The sequence below is a fragment of the Medicago sativa genome, chromosome 8 (genome assembly GCF_051527215.1).
Source record: "Medicago sativa cultivar Bolivia chromosome 8, Bolivia_mono, whole genome shotgun sequence".
Classification (NCBI taxonomy): Eukaryota; Viridiplantae; Streptophyta; class Magnoliopsida; order Fabales; family Fabaceae; genus Medicago; species Medicago sativa.
Window position 1 is genome coordinate 74,999,428 of NC_140756.1, and position 16,973 is coordinate 75,016,400.

The 16,973-nt window shown below is 34.3% G+C and overlaps 2 protein-coding genes and 1 long non-coding RNA gene across 3 annotated transcripts; 1 reads left to right on the forward strand and 2 right to left on the reverse strand.

Moving 5' to 3' along the window:
- Positions 1-2,363: 2,363 nt before the first annotated feature.
- Positions 2,364-3,537, reverse strand: LOC146901493 (uncharacterized). Its single transcript, XR_015021165.1, has 2 exons — positions 3,411-3,537; positions 2,364-2,983 (listed from the first exon to the last, which is right to left on the reverse strand). It is a non-coding gene; the product is annotated as an uncharacterized LOC146901493 (long non-coding RNA).
- On the forward strand, positions 2,373-5,301 carry LOC146901494 (non-specific lipid transfer protein GPI-anchored 7-like). Its single transcript, XM_085731625.1, has 3 exons — positions 2,373-2,765; positions 3,433-3,474; positions 4,947-5,301. Exons 1-3 carry the CDS (start codon positions 2,453-2,455, stop codon positions 5,039-5,041), a joined length of 450 nt encoding a protein of 149 aa, XP_085587751.1. The 5' UTR covers positions 2,373-2,452; the 3' UTR covers positions 5,042-5,301.
- A 10,036-nt stretch (positions 5,302-15,337) lies between these two features.
- LOC146901495 (uncharacterized) lies at positions 15,338-16,720 on the reverse strand. Its single transcript, XM_085737057.1, has one exon. It carries the CDS (start codon positions 16,718-16,720, stop codon positions 15,338-15,340), a length of 1,383 nt encoding a protein of 460 aa, XP_085593183.1.
- Between the last annotated feature and the right edge of the window lie 253 nt (positions 16,721-16,973).

Here is a 16,973-nt window from a genome sequence, read left to right on the forward strand (position 1 = left end):
ATATAAAAATAAATAAAATATTTAGTAGATAAGATCAAAGTTTGCTGAGATTTTTATGTTAAATAAAATATAGACAAAATATAAAAATATTGAGAATAAACGTGAAAGCGACGCGTGGCATAAAAAACCTTACTTTATATATATACTATTGATTGATTGATTGATTGATTGATGCGTAGTTTGTTGAGATAAAAAATACTGAGTGCATAAGATCAAAAGTTTGTTGAGATATTTATGTTAAATAAAATATTGGTTTTTAAAATTAGAAAAAATAATAAAAATATTGAGAATGAATGTGGAAGTGACACGTGGCATAAAAAACCTTACTTTATATATATACTATTGATTTAATAAAGGCATCTTGCGTATGAGATGAAAATCTCTGATATAGGATTTTTATTTGACCGAGTCTTGTAAAAATAGTAAAAAAAAAAATGTATGAGCAGTCACCACTAATAAACCTTTTTAGAATAGTTCCTTAAAAAAAACAAAAAAAAATAGTGTTAGCACCATTCACCCTAACAATTTCTTCTTAGAAGTACTCAATCTTGTTAAATTCAATGATGGGATTTCGTGTTCATAAATCATCATTTATCTCGAACAAATTGATTATTCTTTTAAGAGTATTATTGGTGGTGGCCGGAATTTGAACCCCGAACCTTGCATATATAATGTATTGTTATTATCAGTTGAGTTAAGCTCACGAAGAGATTCCTTTGAAAGTATATATATATATATATATATATATATATATATATATATATATATATATATTTGTTTGGAGGTTTTTTGAATGACATTTATCAATAAACTAAAAGAAGAAACTTTATTCATTTGTGGATAGTGCTACCCATCAACAAAAGGTGGGTAGTGTTATCCCTGTTGAGTTGTCATCAATCAAATTTATTCATTCGTCTTTTACTATTATTATGTTATATAGATATAACACAAACAATGAAACACAAATGAATCATTTTGATAAATATTAACTCAACAGGGTAACTCTATCTTTTTTTTTTTTTGTAATAGTCACTTTAGTCCCTGGATATGTAATGATTAGTCATTTTAGTTCTTCATTGTATCAAAATTTCAAAATAGTCCCTAATTGTACATTCTGTTAGTCAAAATAGTCCTTGACACTAAAATAACCTCTCAATGTTCACAATAACTCTTTTCATATAGGGACTAAAATGACAATAAACATGTACTTATAAGGACAAATATGACAATAAGTAAGTATATTGGAGGATTAATCTGACAATATTAATGAAGTATTTTAACATTAATTAAGAACTACACCCTCCGGTCACTAATATAAGCAAAAATACAATTTCTAGGTTCATTCAATTAATGATGTATGTAGTCTTTATTATAGGCTACATACATCATTTATTGAATGAACCTAGAAAGTGGATTTTTGCTTATATTAGTGACCGGATGTTGTATTTTGACTAACCAAATGCACAATCAATACTGCTTTGAAGTTTTGATACATTGAAAGACTATTTTGACTACTCATTACAATTTCAAGGACCAAAGTGACTATTACCTTTTTTTTTACAAACTCTATCCATCTTTTATTGTCGACGAATAAATAAGAATTTGTAGTGTGAACACTCGTAAGGATTACAGTCTAAATATTGAATTTAGGGGTGTTCGCGGTCCGGTTTGGATCGGTTTTGAGGTAAAAAATCAACCGATCCAAAATAAAAAGCACGTGCGGTTCGGTTCGGTTTGGATGATTATGTTAAAAAAAATCCGAACCGATCCGATCCAAATATATGCGGTTTAATTTGGATCGGTTTTTGGATATCCAAAGTGTAACATGTAATTTTTTTATTAATATTAATTACTCATACATTGTACCAAAAAAAAAAAATATCACTCATACACAATAAAATAGTAGGTTTGATACAAAATATGACACAGATTTATTAAAAAAGTTAACATTACACAATGAAAATGATTGATTATATTTGAAATAGATGAAGTAGTAATAATATAGATTAAATTAATGCAATATATAAGATTAAAAATCAATAAGCAATATAATGATATATTAATGCAATATATAATACTAATAAAATAATAAATAAGTATAAAAATTTACTTTTGCGGTTCGGTTTGGTTCGGTTCGGTTTTGAAAAGGCAATCCGAAAACCGATCCGATCATAGCGGTTTTTCCAAAACAACATCCAAACACATCCAAAAATATTCGATTTTTTGCGGTTTTCGGTTTTTTTGGATCGGTTTGGATTTGAACACCCCTAATTGAATTGATCAATAACGCGGCGTTTGACTTGACAATAAGGCAATGACAACTACGTAATAACTACACAACTATAAAAAAAAAATAAAACACAAGTTCACACATCTCTCAAACCTCACCAAACACAAAAGAGATCCACAAACTCTAAAATCAAATTTTAGAGTTTATTCAACAACAAAAAAAATGGCTAGTCTCAGAATCATCACTTTTGTGTCATTGATGGTGTTGTTGATGATCAACACTACAGAGGCACAATCAACAGACATCCCTTCATGTGCTACAAACCTAATTCCATGTGCTGATTACCTTAATTCAACCAAACCACCTAGTTCTTGCTGTGATCCAATCAAAAAAACAGTTGAAACTGAACTCACATGTCTTTGTAATCTCTTCTATGCTCCTGGTTTGCTTGCAACCTTTAACATCAATACTACTCAGGCTCTTGCGTTGAGTCGTAACTGTGGTGTTACCACTGATCTTACCACTTGCAAACACAGTATGCAACTAAACTCTATTTTTCTTTTTTTCTTTTCTTTAAAATATTTGACTTATTGGTAACTTCTTTGTATGATTGTGTCGGATTTTTTTTTATTGGTGTTATGTGTCAAATAATTGAACCAGTTTTCTAGATCTAGTGAGAAAAGGGGAACCAGAAATTAAGAATTGAATCAATTTTCATTTATGTACCATTGCTTCGTTGTATTTGGATTTCTCCTAGAAAAAAAAGTTATATTCAGATTTTTTTTAAATGATATTTTGACAATAAATTTGGATGTACATACTTCATTGTTAAATAAAATTTTCGATGCCTAATTGCTAAGAGTGTGGTGGTTAAAAATAAATGAAATTTATTTGTGAACTAAATTAATATTTTTGTTGAAGTGTTTGACTGAAGAGAGCCTTTGCTACACTATGATTAACCATAGAATTAATAAACTGCATTATCATCTTTGATACACTTTTTTTCCATCAATTTGGTCCATCTGGTTTAAGGCTAAGATGTTACAGAAAAACGTTGGCATCAGTCTCATAAAAAACATCAAATGTTTGCTGGAGTAATACACGTGAAAGCATTTTTTTTTTTTTAGGGGAAGGTGAGAGCATTAATTTTTATTCATTATACACATTTATTAACCTTTACCTTTTTGTTTGAATAATTTCAGATGGATCAGCTCCAGCTCCTACTTCCGGCGGGTCCCCACCGGGTAAGAAGCTTCTTCACATCCTCCTCAACTTGATTTTCACTTCTTTCGTTAACTTAATAAGAACACTTCAATAATATCCGCAGTTGAAGCTGACAATAGAAATATGCATTCACACTTGCATCAATCATGAATGAATAATTTAAAGTGAATAGCATCTTGTTAATTCAATATATTGATTTGACTTCTCAATTCGATCGATTAAAGAATAAAAAATCAACTTTTAGTTTTGTCTTTGAGCTATTATTAGTCTATCCATTAGTCTTTCGGTTACTTTAAAATTAAGAAAGATGATAGTAAGAGATACTACTATAATAATGAGTCTTTGTTAACAAAGGTTTATAGGACACTTTTAAACATAGTTTTAAAAAAGTCAATAGTATTTCTCTTAATAATTAATTTTTCATAATAAATATTTGTTATTAATGGAATTCTTAACATAGTATGTTTTAAGGGCACATGTTAGTATACCTTGAAATTATTTATGAGTGGCATGGTAATACTCATTTGCGTTTTCCACAATTTTGAGACCAACACGGTGAATTGAAATTAGTGTAAGAACTACTAGTATTATTGAATAAGAGATCAAATTTGAGAGGGAATAGTAGTTGAGGGACAAAATAGATGATTTATTGAATTTTTCTGAAAATTTGCTGTGAAAATATCAAAAAAGAAACAATTCCAGTAATGTTTTTACCTTGATAAAATAGAATACTCTTTAAGATTAATGACCAAAAATAGAAGAAGATTAAAAAAAGGCAAAATTACATTTTTAATCCCTTAACTTAATTTCAGATAACAGTTTTGTCCTTTATCTTTTTTTCATTTCAATTTGGTACCTGAATTTAAGTTAAGGGACTAAAAGTGTAATTTTGCCTTAAAAAAAAACTATAAACTTTAGACGGTGGACCAATACACAAGAAGATATTTACCCCTTAGAATTAGGAAAAGACAAAAAAAAATCCCAAATTTTAAATTTCATAAACAATAAAATTTCAATGGAGAACAATTTATATTGGACTTAACTTATCATTGATAGCTTTTGAATTTCATAAACAATTATTTCATACCGGGTGTTATCATTATCATTGTTTTTGAAGGAATCATCATCATTGTTTTCTAATTCACATAACTTTTGAGAATTTAATAAGACAATTATATTGACATTGATATGCATTGAACCAATGTCAATATTGTTAGATTAGATAGCATGGTCCAAAATATATCAATTATGTGAGTTTTAAATAATATTTGTCACTGTATTAAAAAAAATTATACGTGTACCAAAAAAAAAATTATACATGCACCCAATTCCATTCTACTTTTTTTTTTTTTTATTATACCAAAAACTATACATGTATAATCAATTTCCTTGTGAAGTACATCTAATCATATGTATCATAAATCGTTGAAGCTACCAATTGTCAATTATTATTGCAATTTCTAACCTCACAAACTTGCAATTCACCATGCAGCTACAACAGGTGGTGATAAAGAAGGAGCTGCAGGCAGAGTCTCGTTCACTGGATTCTCTTTTATACTCTTATTGGCATCCATGATGTTCAATTAGAAAAGTGGCTCTTTACCCTTCTTAAACCTCTACTGTATTTATTTATTTAATTTATCTATGTAATTTCATACATTGATTGGCTACTGAGCTATTTCAGAGTGCGTTTACTTTTTCTCTTCGATTATTTTTAGTGAACTCTGATTCAATTTGGGTAAACAATTCTTATTTAGTGAAAGTGCGTTACTCTTGTGTTGATAAATCTACTTGTGGTGCTTTTGATAGCACCGTTTATATATGATATATGATGTGGATTCTCGTTATTATCAATTTATTATTACCACAAACTATTCTTGAATTTTCTTTTAAGACTAATAGACTACTGAAACGGTGTGAATTTGTTTAAATTATTTCAAAATGAGTTGGCAAACACGTCGTAAATAGAGTGCTTTTTATTAGAGGAATAATAGGGGGTGCTTGATGAAAACAAAAAACCAATATACGAAAGACAATGGAATTATCAAGAAAAGAAAAACAATGCTATATGTTTCGAAATCTGTTTTGTTACTACAACGATTCTTCCCCTTTCCATTCAATTATGATTTTACATTACACTCTTCTACGCCTAGACTGCCCACTCTACAAGATTACACTCCTGACTTAGACATTTGATATTGATGTGACAAAACTTTCAGAGCAACTATAAATATTAACAAAGTAAAATATTGACACCGTAAACATTACAGCAAATTGGTTCGGGTGAAAGCATTTTACCATGGTGTTGCAGGTTCGATTCTCTGTATTATATTTCTGTATTATTGTATTATATTTAAAAAAATGGAAAATAATCTATCTTATTGTATTATATTTAAAAAAATGGAAAATAATCTATCTGGTGTGGCAGTTCCTTTTTCTATCGACATCACGACTTTTGGCCGTTATATCTTAATTGTAGTATGACTCAAAATGATGGGATCTACGGGATCACTACAATGGGAAGAAGCATGCACCTTCGACAGTATTTACGGGACAAATGCAATAAGTCAATAATGTGAACTGCTAGCTTTGTATTGGATGCAGCTATATATCGTATATGCATGGTGTATAAATTATGCATGGTGTATAAATTGAATCAATATGCACCTAAATATCCATATGAAACCAATTAAGTTGATTTGTTTTTTTTTTTTTTTTAATGTTTGCATCCAAACCCACCCATACTAACCAAACTCGGTCTCTATTGATTCTAATATTGGTTTTACAAAATTGAGATTAATCATATGAAATTTGAATGAACTCATTATGTTTTATCATTATTTCTTTTATTTTACACTGCATTAGTTTTTTTACACTAATTTTTTGGTATATTAAGGTATCATCCGCACACAACTTAGAAGATTAATCATCTCGAGGTAATTGAGATACATTTAAGATTTGTTTTTAAAGAGAATGGGAGGGTTTTGGAGGGATGAGATTAAAGGAAAAAAATAGAGAAATCCTTAAAAAAATTGAGAGGGTGGTTTTATAGAGAATGATAATTAATACATATAATTAATGTATTTTTAACTCTGAAAGTATTATTTTTTTGATGAAGAAACTTTGAAAGTATTATAACAACATATATTGGATTTAAAAAAACTTGCATGACCTCCCAAAACCCTCCGAACACCACCTCCAATACAATTTATTAGTTCTTTTAAATTATGGTGATTTTGTATTACGAAAAGAAAAAAAAACTAAACCCTCCACTCTCATAACCCTCCATTATTTTCACTTTTTTCTTCCTTTTTTGCAAACCCTCCCCTCCCCTCCCTCAAAACTCACAAATAGAGCCTTAAGGAATTGGCCTCACCCAACAAAAGTTTTTCCATACGCGCCGACCACCAAAAATCGAATCTTGAAACAAATATTTTTTTGGCCAAATACCTCTTTTAGTCCTTATAGTTTGACAGAATTTTCAAGTTATTCTTTTAAGTTTCAAAAGTTTCAAATAGGTCCTTTTAATTGATAAACTATTTCACTGTTACCCCTACTATCAGTCTCCATTTAACTGATGCTGATGGGCATTAAGTTGCTGACTTGGATCAAAGCGATGCATTTCAAAGGCTCTAGGTAGTCAGAACGTTGCGTTTAATGGGCACAAATGATCATTTATAGGACTAGAAAGGCAGCTATTTACAACAAAACCCGTCTTTCTAGCCCTATAAATGATCATTTGAGACCATTAAATGTAGCGCTTTGACACCCTGGTTACTTAAAACGCAACGTTTTGATCCAAGTCAGTAACTTAACAACTAAATCGGTATCAGTTAAACGGAACTGACAACAGGGGTAACAGTGAAATAGTTTATCAACTAAAAAGATCTATTTGAAACTTTTGAAATTTAAAGGACTAACTTGTGAATTATGTCAAACTAAAAGGACCAAAAATGATATTTAGCTTTTTATATTAACAATTATACATTACTTTTAACTAATTAAGAGATATGTATAATGTTATGAAATAATTAAATTATGTATGGCCTATAAATATTTTAGAAAAGATAGTAAAAGATAAAAGAATTACTTCGAGAAAAATTGTTAGAAAGGGAGAACCCTAAAGTATTTCTTTAATACACAGGACCACACTACTCCCTCTGTTTTAAAATGAGTTTCGTTTAAGATTTTTGTACACTGATTAAAAAATGCAAAAAAATTGTCAAAAGACATAACCATTTTACTAAACTACCCATAATAACTATTGGTGTATTTCCCTTAAAAATAGAATATATGACTTTGAAAGAAGTGTACACAACTTTAATTAAAGAGAATAATTGTAAAATTTACATTGAAAATGAACATGAAATTCATTTTAAAACAAATTATTTTTATTAAAAAGATACTCCATCCATTTCTAATTATAAGTAAATTTTACTTTTTAGATTCATTCAATTAATGATGTATGTGGTTCATAATATGGACCACATATATCATTAATCGAATAAACATAAAAAATTAAATTTGCTTATAATTAAAAACGGAGTACTCATTTTGAAACGCATGAATTAATAAATTGTGTGAAATGCTACTTATATAGAACTGCAAATTTTTTAAAGGCTTAATTGCAGTTTTAGCCCCCTAACTTTACCAAAGTTGCGATTTTGGCCCCCTAAGAAAAAAAAACTACAAAACCGCCCCCTAAGTTTTGCAACTGTAGCAGTTTTGGCCCCCAAGGCAAAAAAAATGACACGTGGCACCTCACTTAAGGTGCCACGTCAGCGTAGACCGAGTCAAAATTAGCCTTGGGGGCCAAAACTGCCACAGTTGCAAAATATGGGGGGCGGTTTTGTAGTTTTTTTTCTTAGGGGGCCAAAATCGCAACTTTTGAAAAGTTAGGGGGCTAAAACTGCAATTAAGCCTTTTTTAAAACATAGCGAACCTATTAAAGTTTTCCAACTTAACCTCCACTCCTCGATCCTCGATGTTGAAAGTTTGACCAAAATATTTACAAAACAACGCATATGCATATTGTGAATTTGCCAGAAACTTCCTTCACGTACGATATATCTCAAAAATTATTTGACTTAATTGAAATAATAGGAAATATAGATGCCACTTGCCATTAAAATTAGAAATTTATAATCAAATAAACTTGTTAGCGAAAAAGGTTAACTGGTGAGTAACGAGTCTTTATCACTCCAACTTTGTTATTTTTCCTCAAAAAAAATCACTTCTATTTTAAGTTCTAGTGAAAAGATTTATAATGGGAGAATCTTAGTTAGCTTGTAAGTACTATCAAATTCTTTTAATGTATTACTATATCAATTAGTAGAACTTATGATATAAACCCAAATATAGAAAACATCAACCACTGATCATAACTTGTGTTTATTCCACACTCGAGAAATTACATAAACAACATAATACTCCAACCAAACTTGGAAATGCTACTAAACTAATTAAAAACACAAAGCATTAAAACGTAAATTTTTCATTACTAAAATCAAGGAGCAGTGTGCTACAGCAAACATATCTCACTACATTATTAAGTACTAGCAGATATTACAAACTCAAAAGGCTAATGTTAAATAAGTATCATCCAGTAAAATATCTTAGAAGAAAGTAACCTTGAATATTGTCGCGTCATTTTTCGGAGATCAAGGCTATTTGATTAGCTTTTGACTCACTTTTTTTATTTCACGACTGAACATTTAATTTTTTTATGAAAAGGGGAAAAAGTTCAAACTACCCCATGTTTTGAAAAGATTTGGGTTCGGGGGTTAGTTACATAAAGGGAAGGTGTTAGCACCCTTTATGTCCGTAGTACTCTACGGGAACCTCTTGGTTTCATTTAATTAATGTGCTATAACTTACTTGCTTTTTTTGAAAAAAAAAGGATTTGAAATGATTAAAAAGGGAAGACCTAATTATCTACATTTTATTGATTTGGAAGAACAAAGTCCTCTGCCACCCGTAAGGGATCAAAATCACGTAGTTTGTGGTTAAAAAAAAACTGACGTTTGATTGGTTTCGTGTTTTTTTATTAGTTTTGGAAAAAAGGTTTTAAAAATGAAAAGCCAAGTGGCAAATGAGTATTTGTTTGTGTTTTTTATATTAAAGAAAAAATGGACTCAAGATAAAATTAAGTTGATTGATATTTGATTAAGGAAAGAAACTAAAGAGACGGTCACTTGATTTAGGATCAAGGTTTATTTAAAAAAAATATTTTTGTGTTTTGTTCTATTTGCATGTTTTTTGTTGTTTTCAAATAATTGGAATGAAATTAAACTAACGGAGCACAAAAAATAAAAGCGTAGGTATTCCATGGTGACGTTGGATCACCACGAAAACCTTTAACCTAGTCTAGAAACAAATAAGAGGCATACACACACGCACGCACACATGCACCTAAGCTATTACAAAAAAAACCTATTAATACATTCTATGGTCTGCGAGAAAATAAATTAAATTACATCAACCTATATTTACATTCTAAGCTCCACGCGCAAAATAAATTTACATAAAAGCCTAATCACATTCTAAGTTATATACAATAAATAAAAAATAAAAATAATAAAAAACTAAAATTAAAATGTGCGATGCTAAAACTGAACTAAGAAATGCATGAATCATTTGCATCTAAACCTAATATGCAATCTAAATTTCTCGCAATAGATGATAAATGACATAGAATAAAATATACACAAATGAATAAGTGAAAGAGTAATGCATATGCAACCTAATTTAAGAAATTAAAAATGCAAGAAAGATTAAAAATTCCTGAATAAAAATAAAAGAACGATGCATAGGAGTGCAGGAAGTAAAACAGGGGGTGTAGAAAGTAAAATGAACAGAGACTGGGCCTAAAGAAACAGATAGGCGCATGCTGGGCCTTGTGGGTCGGTTCTGTTGGGATGGGCCGTCCGATTAATCAGACGGCGAGGATCTTATCACAGGATTGAGTGGTAAGGGCCACAGGATGGAAATCAAGGGTCAAAGGGGGTAAATCATACGGCCAGAAAGGTGAGGGTACATGTTAGTGCGTGTACCCAACCACACAGAATCTCGCCGGCCTATATATAGACTATGGACAGAACTATTTCATTTTCACTTTCATTTCTCTTTCTTCTTCCCCATTCCTCTCGGTCTCTCTCTGTTCTCTGTTATTCACATACACCTTCTTCTTCTCTACAAGAAATTGCTCTCGACTTCTCTCTACGCTCTATTCTTTCTTTTCCTTTATTCAATTTAAACCTAAAATCCCAAAGGAAACAAGACTATAAGCCTAAATCTACAGCGAACACAAAAAAAAGTATACCTTTTGACTTCTGTTCGTGAATCCGATTCGATTTGGAACCAGTTTGATTGTGCCTTGCTGATGTTTGAGTTGTTGCTTCTGAACTGTGCGGCTTCTGGTTCGATTGGTGATTGTACGGATCGGTTTGGACTTTGCGTGACTGGATTCGGCGGTGAGAAGACGGCTTCGCGTACGGGTCTGTGCGAATGGGTCTGTGTGTTCTTCACTGTGTTGATGATCTTTCACAGGTTTGTGTGTTTCTGGAACGGCTTTGGTTTGCAACTGCTGCGAATGATTGTGTTGTGATGATGGTCTGATGTTGTTGTTGTTTTGATTGTTTAGATTGGTACGGTTTAGAATTGTGACGTTCGTGCGACTATATGATTGTGTGGGTTGGGATATAGGCGTAACTGCTACTGGTTTATGCTGCGCGTGTTGAATTCGGCCGTGAGTTGTGTGTTGAAAATTGGCCCCCCCTATCAATGTGTGCTTGCAGGTTTAGTTATATAGTGTGAGGGTTTTGAGTGTAGGGTTCGTTGAAAACAGCAGAAGTTTGTGCTTGGTTTGAGGATGGAAGGAAACAGAAAACGCATCACTTGTGCTGGAAGCTAATGCACCTGGACTGGATCGTGTAAACTGGATTTGGACTAGGATGCAGGCTGTGTCGTCTTGGATCGAGATCAATTTCGGATTTGGACAAATTTTGATATGGACAAAAAGTAAAACTAAAAAAAGAAGATAAATACTAAAGCAAATAATAATAACGAAAAGAAAACAAAGTACTTTAAAGTTTAATTAAAAAAGGAAAATAGAGATTTTTATAAACAAAATTAAAGTTAATTAAAATTTAAATAAAAGATGGAATTAAAATAAAAAAATAATATCAAAAACAATGATAAAGATTGAAGAGGGCCCGACTCGGACAAAATATGAGGTATTTTAAAATACCTCTCTGCCGAAATTTTTACTGAAAAGTCAGAGACTGATCAAGATCTAAGGGCATGTGTCGGTGTATGAATGTAGGACCCTTAGGTCAAAAATTGGGGTATGACAGATGCCCCTATTTAAGTTTCTTCGTCCGGAGATTTGAAGATGGAATCTTTGATTCGATCGGAGCGAAGAGACTTAAATATAAAGTACACCAATTTTGGACCTAAGATGCTATGAATGCTTGTGATGTAATTATGAACATAGGACGGCAAATATTATTTGACTGAGACGAGAAACAATAACGGGATACCCTAATTCGTTGAAGAAAAAGGATCCGACTCTGCTAGGGGGAATGTAGTTTCACTGGGGAAGGATTGTCTACTTCCGTATCGGTTTGGAACGATAGCTTAACGAGGACAAAACTCTTTAGCGACATCACTTGAACAACTAAATTGGGGATGACACTGAAGAAAATAAAATGTGATTTCAAACTGAAACATGACGAAAGGTAGACTCAAAGCTGTCCGTTGTTTAGGACATGCCACTTGAAACAAGATAAAGGTAAACTCAAGCTGCCCGTTGTTTAGGACTTGCCACTTGAAACAAGATAAAGGAAGACTCAAGCTGTCCGTTGTTTAGGACTCGCCACTTGAAACAAGATAAATGTAGACTCAAGTTGTCCGTTTGTTTGGGACTGGCAGCTTGAAACAAGATAAACATTTGTGAGAATCCACTTAGCTTTTGCGAGAATCCACTCGGCTTTTGCGAGAATCCACTCGGCTTTTGATAAAAGTTTGCCAGAATCCACTAGGCTTTTGCGAGAATCCACTCGGCTTTTGCGAGAATCCACTCGGCTTTTGATAAAAGTTTGCCAGAATCCACTGGGCTTCTGCGAGAATCCACTCGGCTTTTGCGAGAATCCACTCGGCTTTTGATAAAAGTTTGCCAGAATCCACTGGGCTTCTGCGAGAATCCACTCGGCTTTTGCGAGAATCCACTCGGCTTTTGATAAAAGTTTGCCAGAATCCACTGGGCTTCTGCGAGAATCCACTCGGCTTTTGATAAAAGTTTGCCAGAATCCACTGGGCTTTTGCGAGAATCCACTCGGCTTTTGCGAGAATCCACTCGGCTTTTGCGAGAATCCACTCGGCTTTTGATAAAAGTTTGCCAGAATCCACTGGGCTTCTGCGAGAATCCACTCGGCTTTTGTAAGGGTTCGCCGGAATCCACCGGGCTTATAATGAGTGACATCTCTGGACCAGACACACTGGGATGACACTTTTGATGATAAGAAGGTAAACGCTAGATGTTCATGTGTAGAAACTTGCGGCTTGACACAATGATAGGTAGAGACCAAATTGAAAAGACATGACCGAAACAAGATTTTGGTGACTAATGCAATCATGTATGAATTGATATCGCGTATATGATATGTATGAATGTATGAATAAGTGAAAGTATTTATGCATGATTGTATGAATGTATGATTGTATGGATGTATGAATGTAACTTGTATGATTGTATGAATTGTATATGACAGATGACTTGATGAAACAAGACAAGACAGGTAAGATGGGAGTCGGACTGACATCGCAGTACAAACACTCGGCAAACTTCCTTGGAGATGATGTTATTGTGAACGAATCAAGCCGTTGACGGTGTAAAACCCGACACAAGGTTGCAATTGATGAATAGCCACTGATGAATCTTGGGGAGAAAGCCCATTGTTTAACCAATAGCTTGGAAGAAGTCGCCATTTGTAAATCAGCGCAGAATGCTTTTCCCTTGTAATGCTTCGACAGTCATTTTTGTATTTTTCTTTGAAAATCCTTAACTTTTGCCTGGACCGCCCTTTCGGGTTTTCAGTCCACCGGGAGTATATTCCTTTTTTGTGCCCCTAATTTTTGCCTGGACCGCCCTTTCGGGTTTTCAGTCCACCAGGACGCTCTCTATTGCCTAAGCCGCCTTTTCAGGTTTTTCGACTTAGCGAGCATTGATTTTTTTTGTATCATTTTTTTTTTGTATATATTTTTTGACTGTGAAAGCATCTTGCTTGAAGCAGAGGTCCCCTCCATTGTGTTTAGACATGTTTCTCTTCCGGAATGTAGCCGTTCTCGAGGCGGATGCTGATGTACACTTCGACTACTCACAAGTTCAAAGAGAGTGCGTTTGTTGTTCACACTTTTCAAAAGATGTAAAAAAAGGTTTTTGTATTTTGAAATTTTTGCTTCAAGTATTGCCATCAAAAATAGAAGAAATTTTGCAAATAGAATAAATGAGAGTTCCAAATGAATGGGCACATGCTCGAATTTGATGAATTGAGTGGTGGCCTACCAATGGCATGGCTCCACGGATCTTTTGAAAAATTTGGAAAATGGTAAATATATGGGAAGGGTACATTGAACACAATAACCGTTACACTCCCTGACAACTTTGAATGCCCCAGTTCCGAGTCTTTGATCTGCAGATGCTTCGAATCGGAGGTTCTTTTGACGACTGGAATGCCCCAAGTGGACTGTGCTGACTGATGCAGTTACTTTGTCTTTTGATCCTTAACTTTTGCATAGATAGCCCTTTCGGGTTTTCAATCTATCAGGATAATCATCATTTTTTTTTGTCTCTAATTTTTGCCTGGACCGCCCTTTCAGGTTTTCAGTCCACCGAGACGCTCATTTTTGCCTAGGCCACTTTTTAAGATTTGCGACCTATCGAGCTGTTATTTTTGACAGAGTATTTCTTGACTGCACCGACATTCTTAGAACATGTGAGTTTGTCACCATCCATGATTGTAAGAGTCATTGCTCACAAGTCTTCATAATTAGGCGTCCACTTGCCCCTGGAGTCTGGTTGGAAAGTAGTACAAAGTTGGGCATAAAGTCTCTTTCTTGAATTCACGGGGACGAGCCTTCTTGTTAGAAGCTTGTTTCAAACCTCTTTTGATATATATGTACAAAGGTCGTCATGCACTTAAATTCGATTAGGCTTGGACCTTAGCAGAACTCCTATTGACGGGACTTCGACCTTCACGGAAAGCACGACCTCCATGTTGCATATTGGGGAAGGAGGGGGGGTTGCCCCTGTTGAAATGTGTACTGCAGTACGATATTTGAGCAGAGCGAATGGTAGCACCTCGAGCCAGTCTTTGTCAATGAATGCCATCTTCTGAACAATCTTCTTGATATTTTGTTTGCAGCTTCGACGGCTAAGATGCCCCAGTATATGAGAGATCTCATCGGGAGTCTCTTCATTCTCTTTTTCAGCTTCGGACACAGGGAACTCAAAGTTGGAAGAGAGTACATGGTTAATGTGTTCAACGGGTTTATTAATGCATGATTTGATTATTGATTTTGACAAGTAAGTTATGATTATGCAGATATTTGAGAATGATTAATTTTTTGGTTTTTTGTATTACCATTTTTCCAGAAAAAGCACAAAATAAAACAAAGTCGGGATTAAAACGACCTTTTTATTAATGATGGAAAATATATGAAGCAAAAGCCCTACACAAGTTCACTTACGTCTCGGGCGGGACGAAAGGATATATTTTTTTTTGAAAAGCGAAAAGCAACAAACAAACATTATTTGAACAAAAAAACAGCGGAAGGAACATCAACAGCGACCCAATTACAGTTAACCACTCCTCGTGTTAAGTCTTAGAAGGTCAGGCGGTTGGTCCGGATCAAATTCTGAACTGCCTTCTTCATTGCATTACAATGTTCAATATCATGGCCAGGTGCCCCTTGATGGAAGGTACAGAAAAGGTCAGGTCTATACCATGTTGGCAATCTTGTTGGTACCGGAGGAGGCGCCTTGGTCTGGACTAGATTCCTTTCGAGCAACTGTGGAAGCAAAACCGCATATTTTATAGGAATCGGGTCATACTGCGGCGTTTTTTGAGCCTGGCGATGTGGATCGACTTGCTGACCTTTCACCATATTCACTCCCTGGTCTTTCTCCTTTGAACTGCCAGCGGGGACACTTTCATTGATCAATCGTCCTTCTCGGACTCCTTCTTCCAACTGTACACCTATAGTAACCATCTCAGCAAAGTCCTTGGGCGTACTTCCGACCATATTCACGTAAAAGAACTGATTGAGAGTCTTTAAGAAAAGTTTGGTCATCTCCTTCCCTTCCACACGTGGGCTGACTTGGGCAGCGACATTTCTCCACCGCTGAGCATATTCCTTGAATGTTTCTTTGTCTCCCTGAGTCATAGCCTGAAGATCGCTTCGGTCTGGGGCCATATCCACATTGTAACTGTATTGTTCTACAAAAGCATCACACAGATCACAGAAATTTCGGATCTTTGTTTTGTCTAGATTCATGTACCATTTTGAGGCAGGACTAGCCAAACTTTCTTGAAAGAAATAGATAAGGACCGGATCATCCTTGGCATAAGCAGACATCCTTCTCACATACATTGTTAGATGTTCCTCAGGACAGGAGTTCCCTTTATACTTCTCGAAATCTGGGACCTTGAACTTGTGGGGTATCCGGATGTTTGGCACCAAACAGAGATCGTAAGCAGTCTTCCCAAACACTTTCTTCCCATGAAGGGCTCTCATATCTCGCTGAATTTCATCATATTTTTGCTGTAAGTCATTCACTCTATCATAGGCTTCCATATCCCCTGAATGGTAGATGGGTTCTTCATCTTGTGGAATGGTATGTATCACAGGTGCTGAATAGGTCATAGTGACTGGAGGAGCTCTCATGGAAGGTGGAGGAACATGGGCTACATATTGATGGGTAGGCATATGAGCTTCACAAGCAATGGGACGGAGTATTTCGCCAGTAGTAAGAGGCGGGAACCAGGGTACGGAACGTTGCGGTGTAGAGTACTCCGGAGTATCGGCACAAAACGTCCATTCAGGGCCATTAGAAACAATTTCGGCTAGAGTCCTGATAGGAGGAGGAGGAGGACGTGCTTGAGCAACCGTCAGTGTCTTCATCAATTCAGTCATTTCGTCCATCTTGGTCTGCATGGCTGCAATTTCCTCCCGGAGCAATTGATTTTCTTGCTCGAGAAAATCCATCTTCTCTTTATGATTGCTCGAGTGTTGTACATGCGAGTTGGTTTCGGACGAGGACGCCATGACACTTTTGAGATTGGTTGACCTTTTGTGGAGAAGGAAAATTTGTGAGACTTTGGATTTGATACTGTGAAATGCAAAATGATGCATGATGTTATGCAAAAATAGACATATTTTTTTATTTATCGAAGGACTCATCAAAGTAATTGTAAACATCATAAGGAGCATTGCTTCATTTGATAATTTTGGAATATTA

Excerpts from the sequence above, each read along its gene's own strand:
- LOC146901495 (XM_085737057.1), bottom strand. The coding sequence starts at position 16,720 with ATGGATTTTCTCGAGCAAGAAAATCAATTGCTCCGGGAGGAAATTGCA.
- LOC146901494 (XM_085731625.1), top strand. The coding sequence starts at position 2,453 with ATGGCTAGTCTCAGAATCATCACTTTTGTGTCATTGATGGTGTTGTTG. Across the intron at positions 2,766-3,432 it reads TCTTACCACTTGCAAACACA|ATGGATCAGCTCCAGCTCCT; the intron begins GTATGCAACTAA and ends GAATAATTTCAG. Across the intron at positions 3,475-4,946 it reads TTCCGGCGGGTCCCCACCGG|CTACAACAGGTGGTGATAAA; the intron begins GTAAGAAGCTTC and ends TTCACCATGCAG.